The sequence below is a fragment of the Fundulus heteroclitus genome, chromosome 16, assembly GCF_011125445.2.
Source record: "Fundulus heteroclitus isolate FHET01 chromosome 16, MU-UCD_Fhet_4.1, whole genome shotgun sequence".
Classification (NCBI taxonomy): Eukaryota; Metazoa; Chordata; class Actinopteri; order Cyprinodontiformes; family Fundulidae; genus Fundulus; species Fundulus heteroclitus.
The window spans coordinates 27274482-27295927 of record NC_046376.1 but is presented as its reverse complement, the minus strand read 5'-3'; the positions used below and the strand labels follow the sequence as shown (position 1 = coordinate 27295927).

Below are 21446 nucleotides of genomic sequence, written 5' to 3'. Positions count from 1 at the left end.
GGCTTTATTTGGTTTTGGTCACTTGAGATGTTTTAAGGTCTGAAGCATTCAGATCCTGCAGAACCATAGAAAGAGAAGGAGATTGCGACAGCAGTCTGCATATTTTAAATACAAGTCTTGGAGGTAATACAGTCAGCTGGATTAAAAGAAATTCTTATGTAACAAAAAAAAAAAAAAAAAAACTCCAAACATTGATCAAACAAATGTGAGTTTTTTTGTTGTTGTTGCTGTTAAACATACTGAAATATTTCCAGTACAATAATTGACAGTTTATGGTGGCAAAAGTGTTCATACCCCATGGAAATTGTTCACATCACGTTACAACCACCAACATCAATTCATTTTACTGTAGTTTAATGTGATAACCCGACACAAGAATTGTGCATAACTGTGAAGTGGAAGAATAACGATCCTTCGCCTCGTTTACTCTGATACCCCTACGTAAAACACGGTGGTGGCAGCATTATGCTGTGGGGGTGGTGCTGTTCTTTAGCAGGCACAGAGAAGCTGGTCAGAGTTGATGTACAGATGGTGGACTGAGGAGGGTTGGATAAATAAATGCTCCCCAAACTTTTCAGATTTTCACTGGTAAAAGGGGTTTAAAACCCATAAATGCCTTTTCTTCCACGTCACAATCATATCACTTAAAATCCCGTTAAACTACATTGAAGTTTATGGTTGTAACATGAGAAAATATTAACAAGTTTAAGTGATTTTTGCAAAGAACCGTTACTGGACAGAATTATTAAAATAAGTGTGCATACTGGGCACGGCTGCAGTGTGAGATAAGGAAATTTCCTCACAACCGACTCTAAAGCTAAACGAAGATCCCGGCCTGCTGCCCGCTCATTGTTTTTGTTCAGTTCAAGTACTGACAGCATATTTTGCCGTGTTGAAGACAAGGGAGAAGCATCAGGCTTTAAAAAAAAAACAAAGCGATCGATAGCAGATGAGCCGTAACACAAAGACAGACAGACACCACGATACATCATCCTTTAGCTGAACTCGAGCTCTATGCCCAGTTTTAGGATAACGGCTCTTTGGGAGTCACCAAATCTGAGCTAAAATGTTATTTTCCATCTCTCCAACTTTGCCGTTTATTAGCTCCGACTAAAGAAATCGAAGCAATTAGCCTCTTTGCAACAGGCCGCTGGTTACAAAGTGCCTAAAAATCCTGTTTAAAATGGGCTCTTTGCTCAGTTGGGTTGTGTTTGTTTACACCCAGCACTAATTCATCCATCTGCAGCCTTTTTTTCTTTAACATTTCCTGAATAATTTATAGGGCAGCCTTAGCTGACTCGATGAACAACAAAACGTCAGCCACTGGACTGAAAATGACAAGAAATTAGAGATGACTCAAGACTTTTGCACAGCGCTGTAGCAGTAGTTTGCTAATCCAGTCTTTCCTAAAACCTTCATTGGTGCTAACCATCCCGTTTAATCACTGATTTTATCCCAAACCGGGAGGTTTTTTTTTTAAGGGGGTGAATTTTTTGGGTTTTGCTAAGAGTTTTTGGCTTTGCAAGAAAGTGCACTCATCAGGTGGACCGAGATAGGGGGAAGCAACGAAGACAGTCTGTTGTGGATCAACAGCTTCTCCCGGGATAAATGTCCTCGGCCAACATGTGGTCCAGATTGTAATGTTAAAAGATTTTCATCTGTTGTGGAGCTGTCACCGATTCATTTCACATGATTTACTATAAATACATGAATGGGAAAACACCCTCTACCTGGGGTCATCACAGAGCACAGTCAAATGGAGAGGTTTTCAAAAGGAGAGGCTAATCCAAGACAGATCAGTGGTTTCTGTGATGCAAATTAATGGAGAAGATAATTACAAAGTCTTCTTCCAAATTTAATGTGGTTTATGTCCCGTACAACTGAATTTCAAACTAAGCTGCATATTCGGGTTGCGCGAGTGTGCACCCTTTAATATCTGTAAGATTTTGTCCTCTATTGTGGAAGTCATTCAGCATCCCACATCTCATCTTCAGATCTGTCAGATTGAGGACGTCGGTCTGTTAGCCTCCCTGATCAGTTTTCTGCTCCTCTTTCCATCCAGTTCTGGTAATCTCACTGTTTTTCCTTGTGGGACTTTTAGGTACTCCTCTCCTGACAGATACCTTTGCACAGTGAGATCATTTTAAAGCCAGGTTAGCCGTCTACAAGCCATTGCTTCACTGCTAAAACGGAACTAAAAATAAGTAAAATGTTCTTAAAATCAGTGTTTTTGTCATAGATTTGAGCAGGTAAATAAGATTATCTGCCAATAGAATGAGTATTTTGATCCCTAAAATAAGATAATTAGATATACTGCACTTGAAATAAGATGATGTAGATAAATTGTTTCTATTTTAAGTGCAAAAATCTTATTCTATTGGCAGATCATCTTGTTTACCTGCTCAACTCAAGGAAAAATACACAAATTTTAAGCACATTTTACTTAATTTTAGCTCCGTTTTTGCAGTGTTTACCTAAAGGATGTAAACGAGCGAATGTTGAGAAAATCCTACTGGAAGAGCTGGTTCATCAGATCAAGAAAACTGAACGCTGAAATCAAAGTATCCGATAAATTGTTGTCCTCATTTATGCAACCAGGTTTTTGCAGCTTTTTTATTATTTTTTTTATTCCTGCTTTGTTTTTCAGTTGAACTGCGCTAAAATGGGAGAAAAGTCTTGGAAATTATTTTTAACGGTGTATTTTTTTTTTCATTGTATCTGAAACACCTGGCATTTTAACAGAAAGTTGCACACTTTGCAGAGCCACTGCATTCAGGGTCTTTGTGTACTCTGGACCACGAAGGCCAGTTATTTAGTTAATGTGATGCACTTATAGTCACAAGCACTTTTCAATGAACACATGTGACATTTAATGTACAATTTTATCCAGCCTATTACACAAGGTAGACATAAAGATGTTAAACAGTTTGGTTATTCATGCAAATGTTGATTTTTATCGATGACGCCTAAATAAGGATGGGTAGGACCTCAAAAGAGAGGATTTTGCTACCGTTTTAAAGGCACCACTTACTACTTAATCACTCAGGAGATGAAGAGTTGTGTTTTTTTTTATATATCAGAGGTATTTTTTGTAAAAATGTTGTATTTCAGTGAAATCAATGCAATAAATAAGAAACTTTAAAGCACGGTTAAGATTTTTCTTTTTTCTTTTTTACTGATCAGCCACATCATTAAATTACAAGTGAATCATCTCATTTATTTACAAAAGAATGGGCAAGAATCCCAAAAATTTTTCAGACGAAGGTGTTAATTGTTCAGCGGCTGCATCTTCAGCCAGTGCAGGACGACAGTGCGTGTTGTTGTCACTTGGGTTGTGTGAGCCTGGTGAGGAGGCGAAGCTGCAGCGGCACCGCCAGGTTTGTGTCCCTGTGCCACCGCGGCGTGATGACGTGAGGGGGCGGGGTCAGGACGCTCTGAGCCACACCGGGGGCTTTTAGCAGGGACCATAACTCCTCCCCGCGCGTTACTATGGCAACGAGGTCATCTTCGTCGGAGCACCAGGCGACAGGCCCGCTTCTGGCTGCAGTTCTTAGCTTGGAGAAGAAAAGGGACACCCTAAAAAGAGACAGAAATAAACAAACACATTAAATCATTGATATAATATGATCAAATTGTATGATTCTGTTAACAGCTCAAAAAGAACAACAAGAAAAGTTATTCACCTCGGAATGAGATCATGTGATCGCGACGCCAGCTTGGCCAGCGCGCTCATCAAGGTGGTAATGACTTTAGGGGCGGGGCACACGGTGTCGGGGGGCGGGGCAGACGAGGTGATCTCAAACAGGACGGCCTCCAGAGTTTCAAAACAGGAAGTGATGAGCGTCACGGAGCAGCGCGAGTCAGACGACACTGACAGGTACTCCCCCAGCACCCACACCTGAACAGACCAAGAACAGCACAGCGTTTTTTCTGTTGGTGTGTTTCCTGTAGGCTTGTTATGCATTTCAACACGATGAATGGGATTCAGATTACTGTCAAATTCAGTTTATAATTCCAGTTATCTATTTATTAAGGCCCAGCTGATTGAAACAGTCACTGACTGCAGCAATTCCTCATGCTGAACAAGGATGTGGCGACAGTGGAAAGAAATGACTCCTTTTTTACAGGTCAGAAACGTAACCGGACACGGCCATCCAACAAACCGGCAGACCAGGTGAGGCAGCATCATGCTGCGGGGATACTTTTCATGCCTGGGGACAGTGAAGCTGGTCAGAGTTGAATACTGGAAGAGAACCTGCCAGAGGCTGCAAAACACTTGAGCCAGGCATGGCGGTTCTAACCTGACTCTCGCCAGCTGTATTTCGCTCCGCCTAGCTTCACTCACATCCATCTGGGACCTCTCCATAGGGATTGCCTTTTTTGAAGGCTGGGCCTTATCAAAAATCCTTACATATGATTGGATAAGCCACTTGTCCGTCATCTTTATCGACGTGCTATTTCAACCACTCACACCGAAGCTAACCCGTGACGCTGTGAGAGCGACGCAGGAAAAAACAAAACTTTTTTTTTTTTTTTAATGTGTTTGCGGCTCTAGTGGCACATATTTTATTGACAGTGAGCTGACAGGAAGAGGGGGGAAGACAGGCGGCAAAGCGCCGCGGGTCGGAGTCGATCCCGAGCCGACCTCGTCGAGGACTAAAGGCCTCCTTATATGGTTACCGCTAACCACTAACCGCTCCGCCACGGACGCGCCCCGGAAAACAAAACTAGACAAATCCGGTCGGGAGAAGGGCGAAAACATTGTTTCCACCAACAAAAGCCTTTAGAGACGTTCTCTGATGTTCTTTTAATGAAACAATATTAGGTAGATTGGACAACACGGAAGAAATAGCAGCATCAATGTTAACGCTTGCTTCCTCGATGCGAGCCGCCATTGCTGTCTGAATCAACACAGTCTCACGTCACGGTCGCTTCTCCACTACGTCACATCTATGAAACTCCAGCCCTGCGTCCTGATTGGCTGGACAATAAAATTGGTTGGAGAAATCACTCTCTATGGGAGATGTCCCAGATGGATGTGAGTGAGGCTAGGCGGAGTGATATCAATCTGGCTAGGGTCAGGTTATGGCGGTTCACCTCCCAGAGAAGAACGAGCCGAAACATGCAGCCAGAGTTACAACAAAAATGCCTTAGATCAAAGCATATCTATATGTTAGAATGGTCAGTCCAGACGTGACTGAGAATCTCTTGGAAAGCGATGGTCACAGACACTCTGTATCCAAAGACTGGCCTCTGCAGCAATAGGTGGTTCTACAAATTATCAACTGAGGAAAGCTGAACACAAAAGGATACGACAGCTTTCATTTGCAGAAAACAAACACAAGAAAACTACTTAAGAACCACAAATCATTTCTTTCCACTTCCCAGTTATCTGTTGCTTTGTTTCGCTCTACCACACAAAGGCCACATAATACACCGCAGTGTGGGGTCTCAGTGGGAGGGGGGGGGGGTCCACCTCTAACCCACACAGATCTTCATTACCACATGAGTGTAGACTTCTTTCCTGCTGTAGACGTTGGCTGTGGTCCCAGCAAACTCCAGCAGCTCATGTGACTGGTCCACAACCAGAGAGGGGCGGAGCTTGCACAGCCTCAGCAGGTGGCAGCTGAACACCCTGCAGGGACAATGAGAGAGAGAGAAAAGGGGGGGGGGGGTGAGAAACGAAGCCAGAAACTGTATGGAGGACAGCAGGGCGGGATGTCTTCAGGAGTACCTGTGGATCTCTGCGCTGTATTTGGGGATGGCGAGGAGGAGACTGCTCCTCTCCAGCATCACCAGAACCAGGTGGGCTAGCAGCTTCTCATCGGCCACCTAAAATCCAAACATCACGTTATTCAGTCTGTGCTGCCGCTCGTTAAAGCCCGGCGTGTTGTTTCTGTCCCTACCGTAACGACTGTGTTGAAATAAATGTGCAGCAGCACCGGCACAGTCTGGGCACAGCGGACCACTCTGGGCCAATCAGCAGCCTCGGCCAGCAGATCATGGAGCGTGCTTAGCCGGTCGATTGTGTGGCCTAAAGACAGAAGCAAGATCAGCGAGGTTCCACTGAATAACTTAATATTAATACAAGGCACTGGTGTAAAAAAAAAAGAAAAGAAAAAAGAACGAAGAAAAAAAAGGCCTCAAAAGAGTCTAGGAAACAACAGATGAAACAGCTTTCACGCCTACCCCACCCAGCGCTTTCTGAGAAGCTTCAGAAAGGGAGCTACTACTGAGCCGCATCAAAAACGTTTCAGCTTCTACCTAAAAACATTCTCCGCATCACAAATAAAGATCTAGAGATAAAAATAAACGGGCAGAGTTTTTAGTTTGAGGTGTCTTCAACAGAAGCTACAACGCCTGGCTGTAGTATTCACTCTAGAGGTGGCCGTTTATATAAAAAAAAAAAAGAAAGAAAGAAAATTCTCATTGTGATGAGAAAATGGATTTATCATGAAACCCCCAAAATTGTCGGAGTTTTAAAGGATTTCCCGATTAGAGCATCGATAAAAGTTCCAAAATGTGATTAAATGCAGCTAGTGTGTGTAGTTCGGTGATAAAAACCCACTTCATTATGTAACTGGTGTCCTGAAGTAACCTTTTTCAAGATAAGTTGGTATTTTGACAGCAGTGTTTCTATCAGGACTGGACTTGGACCAAAGAGGCATTTTTAGCCATGGAGGCCCAGCATGATTAATTATATAATCTGTGAAGACACGGGACATACCCAAAGAAAAAGCAAAAGAGCAGGAATCAATTAAGGTACAGTTTAAATAATCTAATCCTACAAAATAATATAATATAATAATTTATACCCAAAATTGTTCCAAAGAGTAGCACTACCACTAGAATACTAAGAGTGTTTTTTTTACTCAAGTAAAAGTAAAAAGTAACCATTACTAAAAGGGGAAAAAAGTATTTGGTGAAAAGGCTCCTTAAGTACTGAGTAACTGATCATAAAATCTGATTTGTTATTTTAAAGTTATGTAATCAAACACACAGAATATAAAGTTGAAAACAAATTCAGGTATTTTAAAGACTAAAATGAAAAAAGATGCAAAAAACAAAACAAATTTGTGCAGAAGATTTTTTTTTCTTAATCATTATTTTCTAAATAAAACCAATAGCTAGTTACAGCAGGTAATTTTGGTACTGTGCATATACTTGATCTCTGCATGGCTCTCTAGATAGAAAATAAAGCTTGTGTTCAAACAGGAAGTCTCACTCTGACATAAATGTAGGTGTGCCTCTGGTGCACTTTTGGTTAAAACAGTCACTTCTTCATTCAGTGAAGTAATTCATGGTGGGTAGAGCAACCAGAACTTTTACTCTAGTAAGAGTAGCGATACTTTACAATATTATTGCTCAAGTAAAAGTAGAAAGTACACTGAAGTAAACTAAAAAGTAGGTACCAGCCCAGGCCTGGTACCTATGATTGCTGTGATATGCGGTCAGAGCCACACAGTAACTTAAAAAACTTTTAATAATCCGTTTTATCATTATCAAAACAAATACTACAATATATTGTGATAAGATCTGAAGTCATTATCACCTATCCCTAATTCACACCCTTCTTCTAAGTTCTCATCATTTTGTCCTGTTATATCCACAATCTAGTGTATTTTATTGGGACTTTACGTAATAGATAAACACAGTAGCGCAAAGTCTCAAGCGGAAGGCAAGGTATAAAAAAAAGTTTTACATTTTTTTTCTTACAAATGAAAATCTGTGAAATGTGAATTTGTATTCAGTCTGCCTGAGTCAATACTTTGCAGAAACACATTTTGATGCAGTCACAGCTGCAAGTCTGCTGGGGTTTGCCTCTAGCAGATTTTCACATCTAAAGACTGACACAGACGAGCTCAAGTGCAGTCCGACTGCCGGGTTTAGGTCTGGACTTTGACTAGGCCATTCCATCTAATTAACATTCTTTGATCTAAAAACCTGTTCTACTGTAGCCTGCATATTTAGGGTCATCGTCCTCCTGGAAGGCGAGCTGTTGCCCCACGTGATATAACAACTTTTTCCTCCACGATTATTAAAACCATCCATCTTTGCATCAACTCTGACCGTCTTCCATGTTAGTGCTTAAAAGCGTCTCTGCATGATGATGCTGCTGCCACCACCATGCTTCAGTATGGAGTGATGTGCAAACTTAGTTGTTTTTCTTTTTTAGTTTTGCACGTGATCCAAACAGTTCAGTTATTGCCTCATATGACCAGAGTATAGTCCTACACATGTGTGCAGAGCATCTAATTTAGGTCTATGAGAGTAAACAAGCTTTATTGTAATAAAATCTGAAAACGGTGCATTATTTTCCTTCCACTTCACAACTATGTGCCACTTTGTGTTGCTGTATCATATACTGCACATCCCAGTAAGATATACTAGTTGAAACGTGACCAAATGTAAAAAAAGCTGAAGGTGCGTGAATACTTTTGCAAGACACTATCTGCTCAGACACACGTCCATCCAATATGTGGGTGATATTAGGATATTTTGAGCCCGTCGCTACCTGAGCCCGTCTCCACCCGAAGCAGAAAGAGGAAAAGTCCTCTGAAAGAAGGGTTTCGAAACGCGTCCAGCGACAGCAGGCCCCGGCTGCTCGGCTCCGAGATGGGCGACGACATGGACCTGCGGCGTGCAGACACACACACACAGACTCTGTGAGATGGCGGCAAACCACCGCCGCTGCATGAGTTCGTGGCGCGCTCACGTGTCGGTGTACCTGAGCTGCAAGACGAGCGTGGCGGAAAGGCACGGCAGGTCCAGCAGAGTGTGAAGCATCTCCACGGCCGTTCCTTCAGTAACCAGGGAGGGCAGGAGATCCACAAAGTCGTCCACTACTGCTGCACTATCCCACGCTAGAAACTTCACACAAACAGGGGCACAAGGTAAGCGGGAATCCACGCGGCGGTTCACAGCACGCCCGTTTCTTTTGCTTTTCACCTTCAGGAGGTTTGGGAGGAAGCGTGTAAACTCAGGCGCTCGAAGCTTCAGACTGTCCAGGTCCTGGCGAAGGAAGCGCAGCAGCTCGTGGGCCAGGAAGGGGTCGTTGAAGAGCTCCGCGGGGAAGCGGCCCAAGACCAGCTTCCACACGCTCTCACAGTCCACGGCTGCCATCTCGCCTGCACACATTCACGTCCACGTTCCCCTTTAATCTGCCCGTACTCCATAAGGCACTTCACAGCTGAGAAACAATAGACATTCTGACATCGTACAGATGGGATAACGTTGTGAAATACAGGGAACTCTCAAGTAGGGAGGGTGAAAGTCATCTCGTTAAGAGAGAAAAAAACAGCCTTAAACAGAGGAGGAGGACTTGGGTTCCAACTCTCAAAATCTTACAATACAGCTATAAGGTTGATTCCTCCCCATTATCACCTCAATCCTCACCTCCATACAGGTGATCAAAACATCGCTCTGGTGAACCAGGCCAATAACGACCCTAACGACTCCCCATTACTAAGGTGGTGGACCTGTTTTGGTTTAATCTGTAAGCCATTACAAGAGCTTTGTTGGGCAGTACTATAAAGCTTGCTACTCCACATTACTCCAGACTTTTTGAATTGAGAAAGCTTCCTGGATAGGAAGCGAAACGTCTTCAAACTTCGGCAAAAAGTCCAGTTGTTTTGTTTTTGAACTTTTTTGGAATGACCATGACCTGGATGACTGAGAATCTTCACCAACACATGTCATCTCTGAGGAAAACAGGGAGAAGAAATAAACACAACATCTCTCCCACTGTTAAGCACGGGAGTGGTTGGATCATAATATGGGTTTCTGGTGCAGCCATAACAGAATATTTCTTCAAAAAAAATAAAAATAAAAAATCAAAGACTGAATTCAGTTTAACCCTTATTGGAAAGTCAAGTGGCGTCTCTTTGGTGGCATAAATGCTGAAATTGGAGCTCAAACTACTCAGACAGGAATAATGTGCTTTAACAAACGTCTGACTACACAATAGACATCATATACTGTGTGGTGATCAGCTGTAGACAAATCCCCGAAAATCACAGAAAAAATGCGAAATACTAAGAATCTTGCAGACCTAGAAATTGTTATTGATCCATCATTCTCCAGTTGGTGCCCATTAACATGCGACACATGAAGCAATAACACTCATACGTACAGGATCCGTAATGTGCGGTAATTGTTAGCCAGAGATTGCTTCATCACCCACCATGGTGGAGGTAGAACTGCGCTATGGGCAGCAGGACCCTGGCGAACGACAGGTCCGAGCTCAGCCGGCCGAACAGAGCCTTGACAGACGGGAAGGCACGGAAGACCATGGAGGGGTCCTCTGTGCACACGCAGTCCAGGATGCAGACCGCCTCCACCATGCACTAACAAAAAAGGACAGAGTCAGAACAAACTCCAGCAGCAGCACAACATGTGTCTTCTTGCAGTAGGGTGTGAATATTTCTCTAAATGCATCTTGTTATTTTTATTTTAACCGTTTTGAAAATTATTTCAGTTATTAAAAGGAGAAAAAATCTATACAAACCAACCAGATCCTATCTTAAAATACGACTGCTATGCTTGATTAATTATGAATAAACCGATTAGTTCAGTTTCACCAACTATGAGCAGGCCTAATTACCACCAGGCCAGTAGCATCACAACGTCCCTAAGATGGAACCTGTCTGACAACATGAAGTAGGCTAAAAGATCTCAAAAAGCAACACATCTTGCTCCGATCTGAAAAAAAAAAGAAAAGGCAAAAAGAGATGAGAAACAATGTGACTTTCATTTATCAGTCTGGAAAGGGTTACAAAGCCACTTCTAAGGGTTCTGGGCTCCAGCAAAATAGTCGTTAGCCCACAGAGAAAACATGGAGCAGTGGTCCATCAAGAGTGGGCGGTCAAACTAAATTCCTCCAGGAGTGCATTAGTAAGTCATCCAGGAGGTCATAAAAAAAGGACGGCTTTCAACAAGCACCTTACTTTCCTCAGTTATGGTCAGAGTTCATGATTCAACAACAGGAAAGAGCCTGGGCATAAATGACACCCATCGGAGAGTTACAAGGTAAAACCACTGCTGAGAGAAAAAATTATAAGTAACCCCATTTCACATTTGCCAAAAGATGACAGGGCGACAGATGAGACATATAGGGAACTTTGTGGAAAGTGTGTGCCGTGTTTCGTCTGCCATTATCACTATCAGCATTTCAGAAGAAAAATCATATCAAGTCCAACCGAGCGGTGGAACCAAGATTTTCTCCTGCAGCAGAAAATCCTGAAGGAAAACGTCCAGCGACCGGTTTGTGAGCCTCAAATCAAAAACTTGGATTAAGCAGTGGGACAATATTCCAAAAACGACAAAAGAAAGGCCAGCTCTGAAATGCTCAAAAAAACACAAGATTTCAGAGTGGCCTAGTCCAAGTCCTGATTTAAACCCTCCAGTGATGTATAAAAACTAACTTAAACAGTTGTTACAAATGTTTAAGGTCTAGTAGGGAATAAAGTTTTGCCACACTGGACCAGGTTGGTTTGGATTGATTGCTTTAACTTTAATGACATAAAATAATGATAGTAAAATCTGTGAAATCTGTCAACTATCTTTGGCAGCTCTGTAGTTTAGTGGTCAACAGCAGTGGAATAGTAACAGGAAGGGGGAAAAAATGGGAACATCCCTCTTAAAACCCTGAATAACTTGTTGGTAGAAACAAATCCCAAGTTTTATAAAACTGTGTGATAGACTGACTGAAACTCTAAAGGAAATATAGTTATTAGAGGTTTTCTTTTGCTCATAGTGCTGAACAAAGTCACTCAGATTCAGCCCCCTATTTCCTTGTAGGGGTCTGCAACCTTTACAATTCAAAGAGCCATTTTTACCCCCATCCCAGCTGAATAAAACTCATTTAGATCCGCAGATGTTAGATGACCGGCGGAAAAGATCAAGCATTATTATTACTGATAAATATCTACCAGAGAAAAGAGCCATAATTTTATTTCTATTTATATCTTACTTTATTTCTATTTCTGTTTTAAAATAAAGAAAAATCAGAAACTTTTACAATAAAAGAGGATGTATACAAGCAAGGTTTCCAAACTAATGACAAAAAATGTACTTTTAGTGTTATTCTGTTGTACTAATTCTGTGCAAAATCTGGTAAAAACTGCATTAGCCAAAGTTTTTACGAGCAATTGTGGAAGGTCCACAGAGCAAAGATGCAGACTTAATGGATCCTTTTCTTTTTGCATGGTTTTATTTCTACAACCACAGATAATACGACGCAATCTCACCGCTTTTTGCAGCTCTGTGTCTGCCTTCTTCTGCGCCTCTGATGGAAAGAGAGTAATTCACATCAGCGTTTACCATCACACGGTCTAAAAGGCGGCGGACGTCCCAGTCTCACACACACACACACTCACTGCGGTCACACTGCTCGATCAGGCGCTGGCTGTACTGGAACGCTTTCTCTCTCAGACGCTCCTTCGGAGGAAGAAGACGGCTGGAGGAGGAAGTAGCTGAAACCATGGAGACCACTGATCCGTCCACCTCCGATCGATCATCTGCAGCGAAGCAAGGTGTGTGAGGTCAAAGTTCGGCCTGGACCGCTTCACGTCAAGAAGTTAGCACAGATCGCGGTCCGGAAAAATTATTTTAATTTAGTAAAACAGAAGATAGGGATGGAAATGAAAAGGCAAACAAAATGCTTTACAGTTTCAAGCGAATCAGAAGAATATTGGTGTTATTTTAAATATTTCACGTTAACAGAAAGAGACAAAAAAAAAAAGGCATGTAATGATATCCTGAAAGATTTCAATTTTATTTAATTTCCTTCATGAGGACAACTTTTACTTTAGGTGAAACACTTAATAAAAAGCTGCTTTTTTTTTTTTACATTTTGAATAAGAATTATAAAAATAATACAAAAACCGCTGAGACTCCTGGACAGCTGAAGGTGAAAAAAAAAGCTTCCATTAACGCAATAATTTCATTTATTTTCATTCAATTATGTTTAAACTAATAGTCACCAATAATCACAACCTTTCAAAAAAGTCTTTAGTAAATTCCACTTTTTTAAAGGTAAATTGAACGAACATCTTGTTTGTTAAATGCCGTAGGTACAACCCTGCGTAAAAGTGAAACTTCAAAAGCATAAATTTGCATTTCTGACAAAGAAAAGGGAACGAGTTGGACTTAAACGTGGTTATATAACATAAGTGGCGTCAGGGTTGTAGCGCGGTTAGTACGCCATTCTCTGAGAGAGACTGCAATCACAGCAGAGGATCAAATACGCTGTACATATCAGCAGTGTTAAGAGAGAGAGAACCGTGCCCACAGCAGAGACCGAGGTGGTTAAAGGTGAGCGGGTTCTAGTCAGAGGTGTGGTTAGGGATTGTTAAGGTCAGGTGCAGCTGGGAGGCACAATCATCGCTTCTAAAGTGGTCAGCTGCCTTGTGCTGATCCTGATTCAAACAGAAGACGTAGGAGTTTAGTTGGGTTAATCTTAACCGATCTGAACGAATGCATGCACCAGAGATCCACGAGATCCTCGTGTCTTACCGTTGGAAAAGGAGTGGGAGAGGGAGAGGCTGAGCTGTAGCCTGCTGGCTGGAGATGACGAAAACAAAAAAGCAGGTTGATTCAGTCGAGCCAAGGTGTGAAGGTGGAGCAGTCTCTGTGATTCATGGGTTGAAGAGGCTGTTTCTTAAAGACCAAACGCCCTGTTTGCTCACCAAAGGTCTGTTCTTCAGGGTTTAGATGTTGAGCAGTGAGAGCTCAGTGAGGCTCCTTTGATGAGATTCTTATGTTGCTTATCTATAATCTTTTCCCCATTTTGTCCCTTTACAAACCCTGACTAAAATAGATTTTATGAAGGATTTATGTGACAGACCACCACCAAGAGGTTCATAATTAGGAAGTGGATTGTTGTCTCTAAAACATCATAGTAGCTCTGACTGAACAGTGTGATTTAATCCATTTAAAAACTCCATTATTTTCCGGACCCAGTCGTCTATAGATGGTTTAGGCAGTTTTTTTTTTAGGACACATGAATTCAAACTTTCACCTAGCTGGGCTTTCCTGTTTGTTCTCTTCCACAGATCATGATTAAAAAAACAAACAAAAAAAAAACACGTTTAAGCAGGCTGCTGATTCAGCAGTCGCTCCTTTTTGGCATCCGGTCAAACTTTGATCCCTAAAAATGTCTGTAATACTTAGAACGCTCTGAACCAGATTAAATTGGATTAAATACAGATCCTGCAAATCTTCATTTCCCAGAATAAGAAGTACCTTGGGTACAGTTTTAAACTCAGAAGTGGATGTGGAGGCCAAAACAGCAGGGATTTCTAGAATGAGGGGGTACTGCATTGGTTAGAAACTCAAGCTAAAACGATCTATGACTCAGAAACTAAACATGTTATGTGAGAAACTCAAACTAGAGACCTAATTTTTCCAGAAATTTTGATTTTTATCTTTTAGCTAATAGGATAAGATATAAATTCAAGAAGCTTAAACTTTTTTTCCCCCCAAACTTATTTTCATCTTCTTTCTGATCCAGATTCGGTAAAAGACGAAATCCGATCTAAAACTTTAGCAGACTTTCAGGACTGCGCGGGAACTGCGGTTCAGGGTTTGTCATCGTGCTCGGAGGAGAAGATCCACCCTAGTCTCAAATCTTTTTGCAGTTTCTAACAGTTGTGTTTTTATACAGGCTCAATTTGTGTTTATCTGCATCCATCTTTCATCACCTATGACCAGCTTCCCTGTTGCTGCTGTAGGAAAGCATCACATCCCCTCAGCATGATGCAGCTGCTACCATGTTTCACAGCTGCTCTCAATTGCTGCAAATTATTGGATTTAGGGGTTGAGTTATTTTATTTTGTAACAAATAAAATAAATAAAATCCACTAATTACTCTACTTTGCATTGCTCCAAGATCTGGACTTCAGTTTATCCCTATGAAACACACAAATGCTGGTAAGGTGACAGATTGTGTTCATACCGGCGTCCATTGTGCAGTTGCCGCTGGAAACGGAGTGGCAGCTGAGGAGCCAGTGACGCAGCATGGAAAACGAATAGACGTTCATCCACTGGTCCTCTGTGAAGCCCTGTCCCATACAGAGGACGGTGAAGAAGTCTCCTGACACCGACCCGTCCAGCTCTGCTGTAGGCAAAGGCTGAAAGACACAAAAACAAAAACCCACACTAACTTAAATAAGATATGTTAAACCAGTTTTGCGGGTGGATTGTCAGGTCCAGATTGCTCACTTGGCGGGACCTGGGTCCTGTGAAGAACCCTCCTGAAGAGGCTCCCCCTCCCTGCACAATGCTGGCATAGCGCAGCCAGTCGACGAGCTTCTTACTCACTGCGGTCACGTGTTCTGCACACGAAAAGTAAAGTCTGGGTGAAAAGTTCTGGTGTTCTCATAAAAAGGCACGAAAGAGACCCGACAGAGTCACGTCCAGCTGTTTCAGCCCGTTGTTACCTTCAGTGAGGCAGTCTGGGCTGAGTGAGAGGACGCTTCGGAGGACCGGCAGGGTGAACATGAGCGAGCGAGACGGCCCTTCGGACGGCCGGACTTCCAGTCCACGGATGAGCTGCGCACAGAGATCGGACAGGTCGGCCCTGGACCCGGCCTGTTGCAGAGAAACACACCGGAATCACTCACGTACGAAACCACGCTGGGAACGTGCGTGAGGTCTGGCTGCAAACCTGCGAGATGAGCAGAGCTGCAGCGTGAGTGTTCAGCTGACTGACGTTCTCCTGGATGGTGTTCAGCTCTTCGCCAGAAGAGGGCAGCGTCTCCCTGAGCACGGCATAGCTCAGCACCTGAAGCTGCTCCGAGGGGGAGGAGAGGAGCAGCAGCAGCCTCTTCTGGAGGTCGAGGGGTAGCCTTTTGTTGAAGACAACAAAGTAGAGCAGTGAGAATAAAACCCCGTAGTGCAAGTTAAATACTTTAAACTTCAAGGGCCAGTCATCTTCAGGAGACGGATTTCTAAAGCTGTCTACAAGAAGAGACAGAGCAGACTGGACTTGTTGAGAAAGCTTAGGTCTTTCAGATTTATCAACAAGATGCTCTGGCTCTTACAAGCCTGCTGTGAAGACCGTGATCTCTTCTGCCATCGTCTGTTGGGGTGGCAGCATCAGAGCAATTGCCTTAAAGAAGCTCAACAAGCTGGTAAAGTGTATGGTTTTGTTCTGGGGACTCCCTGAGAACCTACAAAGATTCTTCACACATGAAGAACATTATGGACAACCCTGAGCATCCTCTTCATCAGACTGTCAGACAACAACAGAGAATCCTCAGTCAGAGGCTTCTTCAGAGCCGCTGTAAGACAGACCGCTACAGGAGACCCTTCCTGCCTGCAGCCTTCAGCATCTACGACAACTCATTGACCAACAGTTAATTTCCCTTAAGAGTTAATAAACTATTGAATTGAACTGAATAGAGTTGACCTGTGTGTAATTTCATCTCGCGTTTTCTGGCCGTGCGTGTGGGCATGACGAGCTGCGCGCTCTCGTCGACGTAGCTACTTTGTTGAGTCTCCGCCACCATTGACGCATTAGCGAGAGAACACAGGCAAACTTGAATATTTCTAACTTTCTTTCCTCAGAAGACATTACGGCTCTAAACAAAAGACCTGTGCAGTCGCGGCGGCAGATGCTTTTCCTCTTCTCCCATGCACGTACACAACACTGGTGTCATTTCAACTTGTCTCCAGAGGGGGCAGGCGTCTGCAAAAACCCTGAACCTTACCCTGTGCTCCTTTAAACTGACAGTATTAATCACAGAAGTCTAATAATAATAATAATAATAATAATAATAAGTATTTGTTCAGCAAATATGCGGAAGAAAGGGATCTGGTCAGATGAGCCCAAAAGGGAACATCTTTGGCCTACATGCAAAATGGCACATGACCCCAAACATATTGTCCGTGTGGTAACACATGGTGCTGGCAGCATCATGTTATGGGGATCAGTTCATTCAACTAAAGTCCTTTAATTCCCATCCATTCCCCGTCATAATGGATGGGAACTAGGCGTGCCCTGGTAGGGGTCCCCTGACCTGGGAGCCCTACTTTTTATTAATTACCTTCTTACCCGGCAATGGCAATATGTTTCAGATATTTAACATCCCTTTTCAGTGCCAGGCAGATGACACCTTGCTCTATTTATCTAGAAAGCCAGGTTATTTTGGATTGGCAGGAAGTGAGGGAGGAGGGTTGGAGTATATAACTTGGCTTACTAGATAAATAGAGCTAGGCGTCATCTGCGTAGCACTGAAAATGAATGTTAAACATCTGAAAAATCTTTATTCAGCACTTGGTTCGTCTACTGTAGCGCATTTTTCTTTGGCCTTTCTTAAAAATCCCGCCATAAGCTACAAGTAGTTCAGAATTCAGCTGCTCACATTATTTCCAAAACCCCTTAATTTCACCATGTCACCCCAGCAGCTCCACTGGCTCCTGCTTAGATTTCAGAATATGATTCTAAATCTTTCTGTGAACATTCAAGGCCATCCATCTTTGCAACTTTCCTGTGGGGTTGAGAGCCTCAGCATGTTAAATAATGTTATTAAAAGTAATAATAGTAATTATAGCATTATTCTTTAATAGTCCATATTTGACCTATATACAGGTTTTCTATGTTCAACCAGTAATGGTATTAGGTGAAAGGTGGCAGTGGTCCACTTTTATTACATTTAACAGAATTTATTTGCATCCTGCACTAATTTCCAGGAAAATCCATTAAAGAGGTTTCAGAAAAGATTCAAGCTCAAAGTCTTTTTCTAACCCCATCAAGGAAAAACCAAGAATAATCCAATAAAATCAAACTACTCTTTAGAAATGTATATTTACTTCAACAAGCTATTACAACTATGCCCCAAAATATGGAATCTTCTTGTACTATCTATTGCATGTTATCCTGTCTGTCTCTGAAAAACTAAAGTAGTTTCTATCAACCACACTAAACCACCTGACCAAAAGAAGAACCACTTCTCTAAACTAAAGAACCAGATGTACTTCTTCCTGTGATGCTGGATCCACCAAACTCCTGGCAGATCATGTTTCTGTACAGCTTTACTTTATGGACATCACAGACAACTACATAGTCTTTGTAGGGCCATGGTATCCTACAGCCAAGTCTTTAACCACTTTAGGGTACTGAATCTCCTCTCAGCTTTACATGAAGACACAGGCACCATCAAAGTCCTGATGAGAACCTCAGCCTGATCGAACAAGGCCTGCACCTCCACTGGCCGTCCCCTGAGAGCCTCTGCTGCCTCCACCCAGCTGATACTTGGGGATTTGTTGTAAAAGAGGGGCAACTTCAAAAACAAAGAAGCTCTGTTCAGGTCAGAGAACTGATCAAGTAAATCATCTAACTCCCCAGCGAGGAGGCCACTCTCTACCTTTAGCAGAATCTTTGGACTTTCCTGGTCAACGTTCACCAAGCTGAGCCTCCATGTATCCAACACTTTGAAAAACTCTCCCCTGTGCTGATCCACTGCTTTGTGCATGTGTCAAACCAAACATCTAAGTCACGTGATAACTAGTAGTAGCCTACAAAACATAATCAAAACTCTCACCTCAAACTTAAATTAAGAAAACATAATCTGGATAACAAATCTAAAATGCCAGTAAAATATAAATTAGGCTTATATCAAAAACCCTGTCCTCTTTATTTCCTCTCCCCTTTTCCCATTACTTTTTTCCTCTGTGCATTCTGGGATTTGGAGTTTTTACCGGTCTCTTATTTTCTTTGGCTGGTGCAGTTCAGACTTTTTGTTCAGGCATGTGATAAAGGTGCCTCCTGGCTGTCTCCCTTTGCAGGGAAGACCCAGAACTCGCTGGAGGGACTATACATGGTATCTGGCTGGGAAGACCTTGAGATCCCCCAGAATGAGCTGGAGGATGTCAGCAGGGGTGTCTGGGGTTACTTCCTGGTCCTGTTGCCCCAAGAACCGATCTCCAATAAGTGGAAGATGGTTATACAGATGTTTTAGTTTTGTTTTTTTATTAGATTTTTTATTTTTTTTGCTAGTGATCCCGTTTAATCTTATGATTATGGCTCATGTGACAAAAAGTTTGGACACCACTGAGATAAGATGTAAAGCAAACAAAACAAAAAAAACATATTAGTAAGATTATATTTTGTCATTTAATACAATACAATGTGCTTTAGGGTAGGTTGGGTGTCTGTTCACCCCCTAACGAAGTAAACACGCAGCGCTTTCATCTAACAGATCAAAGTGCCGAATGTAAACTCAGCAAACAGAGAAAAAACCAGGCCTGAGGCAACATCACGAGACATCTCGGGTTTCTATTCAGTAAAACGTAAAAACAAACAAAAAAAAAAAACATTCACTCTTAACAAGCTGGTTTACACTAAAAATCATTAGAAAATATCAATCCCATCAAAGCAATTAGAACAAGCGTTTGTAAAAAGAACAAGATCGTGAGCAGGGCCTCTTACGTTCTGGCATATTTATTAGTGGACAGGATGAGGTGCAGCTTCTGCAGCGAGTCCAGCGTCTCATGACCGAGCTCCTTGACCTGAAGCAGCTTCACAAGCCGGCTGTAAAACTTCTGCAGCTCAGACTCCTGAATCTCCCTGGAAACAGAAAAGCACACAAGGCTTCATCTCTTTTAAGGCTCCTTGTTAGTTTCTATCAGATTAGTACGAAAAGGTTGTAAATCATGTCCAGTTTCTTTGCGTTTACCAAGACGAGCAGCGGCATTTATACAGAGGTTCAGAGGTTTTCTGAAGCGTCCATTCTCACTCATTTTAGTCCAGTAACTGATCATTTCCAAAATTATATTTTCTAAATTATTATTCTTAAGACACTTAACTCACAGACCTAAGACTTGCCTGGGCATAAAACTGTTCATAATAAGAGTTTAAGCAGTACTCTGTCTTAATATAGCAGATGACACCAGCTGAATACCAAAACACAAAATGAAGATTAATTTAAATCTAAATCCTAATTTTAAATCTTCACTTCTTTAATTTAATTATGTAACGAAGTTTCCATTTGATTACATTCTAATCTGCTGAGATGTATCGTTACAACGTTACACAACGAAGCTTTTCAGTGTTTTAGGAAAGACCAAATAAAGTAACAAAAACTGGTAAATTATTTGACAAACTCTACAAATGATTGTTTATTAGATCACATCTTTCTGACGGATTCTGTGTAAAACAAAATTTTAATACATTCGCAAACTGCAACTTTGACAACCCTAACAGCCATTTCTGCCTTTTGTCCAAAAAACAAAAACAAAATTTGTTTAGCACCATAAAAGCTACCTGGCCTAATATAGGCTATAATATAGGAAATTTGGTTGTTTTTTTATTTAAGGAAGACATTATAAGTCTCTTTTTAGGTTTTAAAATTAGGAAAATCAACCTTTTGCAAGAAAGGTAATACATACATTTTCTTTAATGCAATATTTTTTTTTTTCTAGAAAATTATCTTTAAAAACAGTTTAAAGCCATAGGGAAAAATATATAATAATTCACAAAACAATTGCTTAGTTTGCTTGATTATGAACAAATTCAAAACATGTATTTTAGGTGCAGCCATTTTATACTGTCGCTTAGCGACCAATTTTTAGATAAGGAACACAAAGAAACACTGAATTCAAAAACAACACTTTATTCAACAAACTTTTCACCAAACCTGCAAGTTTTCTAAAACGTAAAAAAAGAATGGGCTCTCCGAGCTCTTTAAAGGGGGCGGAGCTTGGTGACGGAGCGTTCCTGGATCTGCGTTGTGATTGGTTGGGAGGATGTAATGACTGTAATATGAACCTACATGATAGGATAGAATGCATAAGGAAGGAAAACTGTTATTCTGTTTTTATTAACCTTTTTTTTTATCTAACATCGATAAATGTCTATCGATCGATATATATTGTTATTGAATCATCGTCCAGCCCTTCTTGATTCTTTATAATTTTTTAGTAAGAGGCCCAGTGGAGCGTCTAAAGAGCCACTCACGGCTCTGGGGCCCCAGGTTGCAGACCCCTGATCTAGTTAATAATGCACTGATTCCCATATTAGTAACAGCATGGCTGTTCATTTAAACATCGTCTTATAGAGGAAAATAAGGAAGGGGACTAATCATTGTTGCTCCGAGGCACAGCTTCAGCACTTTAGTAAATAAAAACATGATAATGTTTGCATGTCAAGGTTTAGCAGCGATAATGATAGAAAACGTAAAGAAACTTTTGAGAAAAAAGAAGTTTGTGTAAGAAAAGGAAGTTACGTCAGGCTGAATGGTTTTTAGCATCGTCAGCAAAGTAGGGAAAGAGCACAAGGTTTTCATTCAGATCCCCCCTTTTCGCGTCCTTACCTCGCTTGTTTTATCAAACTCTCGGAACCGTGAGAGTACATTCTTCACCGCAGTCAGACTGTTTGCTGCTCACATCCGCGCTGCGGCGGAACGTAAACAGTACGGCCGCTAATCAGGTCCGGGCTGCACCGG

At 41.9% G+C, this 21446-nt stretch overlaps 1 protein-coding gene across 1 annotated transcript; it reads right to left on the bottom strand.

Annotated features, from left to right (window-relative positions):
- Positions 1-2957: 2957 nt before the first annotated feature.
- Positions 2958-21446, bottom strand: ap5z1 (adaptor related protein complex 5 subunit zeta 1). Its single transcript, XM_012850378.3, has 18 exons — positions 21315-21446; positions 19433-19570; positions 15668-15848; positions 15441-15591; positions 15223-15335; positions 14957-15131; positions 13516-13563; positions 12378-12518; positions 12249-12286; positions 10184-10346; positions 8950-9128; positions 8729-8871; positions 8516-8634; positions 5907-6034; positions 5735-5832; positions 5503-5635; positions 3684-3898; positions 2958-3576 (listed from the first exon to the last, which is right to left on the bottom strand). The coding sequence occupies exons 1-18, from the start codon at positions 21353-21355 to the stop codon at positions 3324-3326; spliced, it is 2457 nt and encodes an 818-aa protein (XP_012705832.2). The 5' UTR covers positions 21356-21446; the 3' UTR covers positions 2958-3323.

Coding starts and splice junctions, on each gene's coding strand:
- ap5z1 (XM_012850378.3), bottom strand. CDS start 21,355: ATGTACTCTCACGGTTCCGAGAGTTTGATAAAACAAGCGAG. Junction 9,129..10,183: donor GCAGTTCTACCTCCACCATG/GTGGGTGATGAA, acceptor GAATGTGTGCAG/GCGAGATGGCAGCCGTGGAC. Junction 3,899..5,502: donor AAGAAGTCTACACTCATGTG/GTAATGAAGATC, acceptor TGGTCTGTTCAG/GTGTGGGTGCTGGGGGAGTA.